The sequence below is a fragment of the Microtus ochrogaster genome, unplaced genomic scaffold, assembly GCF_000317375.1.
Source record: "Microtus ochrogaster isolate Prairie Vole_2 unplaced genomic scaffold, MicOch1.0 UNK87, whole genome shotgun sequence".
Taxonomy (NCBI): domain Eukaryota; kingdom Metazoa; phylum Chordata; class Mammalia; order Rodentia; family Cricetidae; genus Microtus; species Microtus ochrogaster.
Window position 1 is genome coordinate 1438019 of NW_004949185.1, and position 4243 is coordinate 1442261.

Sequence of the window (4243 nt, forward strand, 5' to 3'; positions counted from 1 at the left end):
TTCATCTTGTACTTGTGGTCTGGCTCCAGGCCGGGGATGGTGACCTGGTCCTCGTGCCCTGGCACCCGCACCACCTTGGGCTGCCCATCCCCGTTCTTATACTGGATCACGAATTGGTCAAACTGTCCTTCGGGGACTGTCCAGGAGAGGCTCAGGGAGTCAGAGGTGGCACCTGTCACAGACAGCTCGCCCAGGTGTGGCTTAGGCTCGGGAGTCATGGTAGGTGGTTCTGTGGGCTCCTCCTCCCACGGCACTGGGCACGGAGAGAGGGAGATGACCACGGGAACTTTTCTCTCTCTGGATCTTTGCAGCTGTTTGGGTGAGACCCAATCTCTCACTAACCTGTCAGGGCCTCAATTTGAGCAGGGCCCACACGCTGCCCGTCGTGGAAACCATACAGGGTCACCAGGTATCTGTGGTCAGATTCCAGACCAGTAAGGGTGATATCACTCTGGTCACCTTCTGTATTGACCACTTTGAGTTGCCCATCTCTGTCAGTGTACTGAACCTCGAAGGAGTTAAATTCTCCTTCCATCACCACCCAGGAGAGATGCAGGCTGTGAGGCGTGGCCTCCTCCACTCTCAGCTCTCCAAAGCGTGGTACAACTGCGGGAGCTGAAGTCGTGGGGACCTCTGTCCAAGCTTCTGTTGTTTCTTTGGGGCCTGGGTCAGAGAGATGGGAGAGCAGGTGACTGCTGTGTTGCTGGACTCATATGCTGAAGCGGGGGAGAGGTTTGGGGAAGGAGGGAGTGGGAGGGAGAAGGGAGGAAGGCAGAAGAAGGAGGGTTAGCAGAAGCATTTGACGTGCCAAATGCCAAGTAGAAGATTCTGCATTTTGCAGGAGTCTAAAATAAGGTGCAGAGAGGCCAACCCCAGAGAACAGGAAGCATCCCAGTGGCTGCCAGGGCCTGGGGAACCAAGCGCAAAGAGGACCTTAAAACCGGGCAGGAGTGAAGCCTCCCTAAGAGGACCTTGTATCCCTCCCGTGGGCCATCAGAGCATCAAAACAAACCCTACCCTGCCCCAAGTTAAATTGCCCAGGAATCCCATGCCGAGAGAAGGAAAAGGTTAAGGCTCCAGCCAGCAGGAGGGGTAACATGTCTCCTGGAAGGAGATGTCACCCAACAGTGACAGCTTGTCAGCCTGCCATGCGGGAGACTGGAACTGATGGGTAGGGCCAGCTTTTGACTGGGCCTGCTTAGCTATAGATACACCTCTGGCTCTCTGTTTAAACCTAATGTCAAGACCCCAAAGATGGATTTGAGGGAACACTGGACCTCTTTGCTGCTCTTCCCAATGTGGTCACGTTGGATAAAACTTTCTTTCTGCTTTTTTCTATGACTTGTCTACTTGCTTGGCCAATGGAGGGCAGGCGGTCAGGCCCCGAACAGATTGGGGGCCCAGGGGTGAGGGGAGTGTTTTGCACTTACCAGTCATAGCGATGACAGAAAGGGGACCCACACGCTTGCCTTCTCGGAGGCCATAGAGAAGCAGCTTGTACCTGCGACCTGGGTCTAGACCAGAGACCCTGACCTCCCGATGGCTGCCCTCCACGGGCACCATCTGGGACTGCCCGTCCCTGTCTTTATACTGGACGACAAAGGAGTCAAACTGGCCCTCGGAGACTGTCCAGGAGAGGTCCACGGAGTCTTGGGTCACACTAGTCACCTGCAGTTCATCCCCTAGGCGAGGTTTTGAGGGGGACTTTACTCCAGTGTGGTCCACGGTGTTCATGGGCTCTGGGATGGAGACAGAGGCAAGAAATAGTTCAGATGGTCGTGGGCTGTGACCTTGATGGGCAGGGCAGGGAGAGGAGGGGTCGTGGGCTGTGACCTTGATGGGCAGGGCAGGGAGAGGAGGGAAGAAATAGTTCAGATGGTCGTGGGCTGTGACCTTGACGGGCAGGGCAGGGAGAGGAGGGGTTGCTGCCGTAAGCTGGCCTGCTGCTCTGGGTCCTGCCAGGAAGACTCACCTGTGGTGCCCTCTGTGGAGAGGGGGCCAAAGCGCTTCTTTCCCTGAAGCCCATAGAGAAGGAATCTGTATTTGCGGCCTGCATCCAGGCCTGTGATGGTGGTTGTGCGCTCTTGGCCCGGTACCGGTAGCAACCGAGGCCCACCCTTGTCCTTGAACTGGATCACGAAAGAGTCAAAGTGGCCCTCGGGGACTGTCCAGGACAGGCGCAGGGAATCTGTTGTGGGGTCCGTCACCCACAGCTCCCCAAGGCGTGGAAGGGCCCCTGGGCTGGCGGCTAACACAGAGAAAGGTTCTTGTATTTATTTTTTCCAAAACGATTCTTGACCACCTCCCCCTAGGGCTGGAAAATTCCAGAGTGGCCCTGTGGTTAATGCCTCCCCATCTACTTTCACTACCCTTTCATCCACTCCCCCACCTAGCCAGAGCCTCCCCCACTTGACCCTTCTGTCTCGAGTCACCCCCATATGGACACCCTAACTTCCCTGTTCATTTACTCCTTCTCTCTGACTATGGTCTTTCTATCCCTTAGAGACTCTCTTTCTGCAGGGCACAGCTTACACAGAAACCCCAGCTGAGTGACCTGACTGGCCCCCTGGGGAATTCCTAGGGGTGAGAAGCTCTCTGTTGGGGACAGACAAGTAGGGGAGGTGGGGTGCAATGGGGGTTCAGTGTGGCCCAGCCTCCCATTTGACTCACAACACCCACACTCCACAGGGCTCAGAGGTGGTGTGGGGCTCGCTCCATTACATGCTGTGGGGATTTGTGTTGGGAGTGACACACACAAGAAAACTCCAACAGAGAAGGGATCCCGTGACTGCCAAGGGAGCCATCCAACTTGGGAAGGCACTGGCCCGCCGCCCTCCTGGACAGCAAAGCCACTGACGGAATTGTTATTGCAAGAGACTTCTGGCAACAGGGAGCCCCAAGGGCCAGAAGATGGCCTGGACCAAACCCCAAGAAATGGTCCAGCTGGGTAGGGTTTCTCTGGTTTCCATTTTCCCAGGCTCTGAGAAGTCAAGGGAGGAAGATGAACCTCTCTACCAGAAGCGGATGTGTGGACAGAGGGACGGGAGCCAGGTAGGAGCCAGGGAGACAAGCCAAACTCAGGCTGTAACAGTGGCACCCAGCTGAGGAGGAGAGGAGAGGCCCCTGGCCACCTTTACCCCTCTCAAGAGGCCCCAGGCCCCCACAGCCCACCTTCTAGAGAAGGCCCAGCAGCAGAGCAAATGAAGGAAAGAGAGGATTTGAGAACCTGCCCTGTTGGGTCCCGGCCTGATTTGGACTGGGCTGGGTAGACAGGAAGGTAGCTAGCTAGCAGGAAGTTCAGACACTTCGGGGAAGCAGAGTGTCATGCAGTTTCACCTGTCTTTGCCTCCACAGAGACCTGACTGTGCCGTCTCCCATCTTGGACCCCAAAGAGCAGGAACTTGTACTTGCGGGAGGGCTCCAGGCCTGGGATGGTGACCTCCCGTTGGTCGGCTGCCACAGGTACCACTTGGGGCTGGCCATCCCTGTCCTTGTACTGAACCACGAAGGAGTCGAATTCACCCTCAGGGACAGTCCACACGAGGCCCACAGACTCTGGGGTCACATCTGTCACGGCCAGCTCCCCCAAGAGTGATTCCAGCTTGGCGGTCTCAGTGGCTGGAGCTGGGGCTGGTGGGAGGATGTCTAGGATGAGAAGCAAAGCATGGCTGAGCTCCTGGGAAGAGACCTGGCTCTGCCTGCCTTGCTAACGGTGACATGGGAAAGAGTTTCCTCTTTATCTTCGGTGGCCAATAACAGCCTGGTCTGCCGCCACCAAGATGGTGTCAGGTGCGCTCGTGACTCTCACCAACAGAAAGGCACCTTTAGCATGGCTTTAGAGTCATCCGGGGGCATCAAAGCACTGTTTGCACTCTAAGCGAGCTGACAGAGAGGCCCCGGCACTTCCAGGTCATAAATCAGAGAGTAAACTGTTTTGATAATGGCACATTGATCAGTCCATATCCATAAGATGGTTCCATGGACCCCAAACCCGAGGATGCTCAGGTCCCTCATAGAGGGTGGCGGTCTCTGCACATCCTGGAAACTTTGAATCACCTCCAAATAGCTTGCTGCGCCTCAAGCAATGTAACTGCTATACAAACGGTTGGCAACTATCTGGTTTATAATCCCATTTAATACGAACATACATGTGTGCGTGTGTTCACGTGTGTGCAAATGAGCATCCAAGTGCGTGTGTGTGTTCATATGTGTGCAGGTGAGTATGCACATGGTGTGAGTGTTC

At 55.6% G+C, this 4243-nt stretch overlaps 2 protein-coding genes across 2 annotated transcripts in view; both read right to left on the reverse strand.

The window, feature by feature from the left end:
• Positions 1-4243, reverse strand: part of LOC101994656 (RT1 class I histocompatibility antigen, AA alpha chain-like) — a 629094-nt gene that overhangs the window by 463404 nt on the left and 161447 nt on the right. The window lies entirely within an intron of this gene.
• Positions 1-4243, reverse strand: part of Tnxb (tenascin XB) — a 61761-nt gene that overhangs the window by 27177 nt on the left and 30341 nt on the right. Inside the window, exons 13-17 of the mRNA XM_013355021.2 lie at positions 3337-3645; positions 1973-2248; positions 1431-1739; positions 343-663; positions 16-253 (exon numbers count right to left, since the gene is read on the reverse strand). Of these exons, the coding sequence (XP_013210475.1) occupies positions 16-253; positions 343-663; positions 1431-1739; positions 1973-2248; positions 3337-3645 (1453 nt within the window). The remainder of the gene's footprint in view (positions 1-15; positions 254-342; positions 664-1430; positions 1740-1972; positions 2249-3336; positions 3646-4243) is intronic.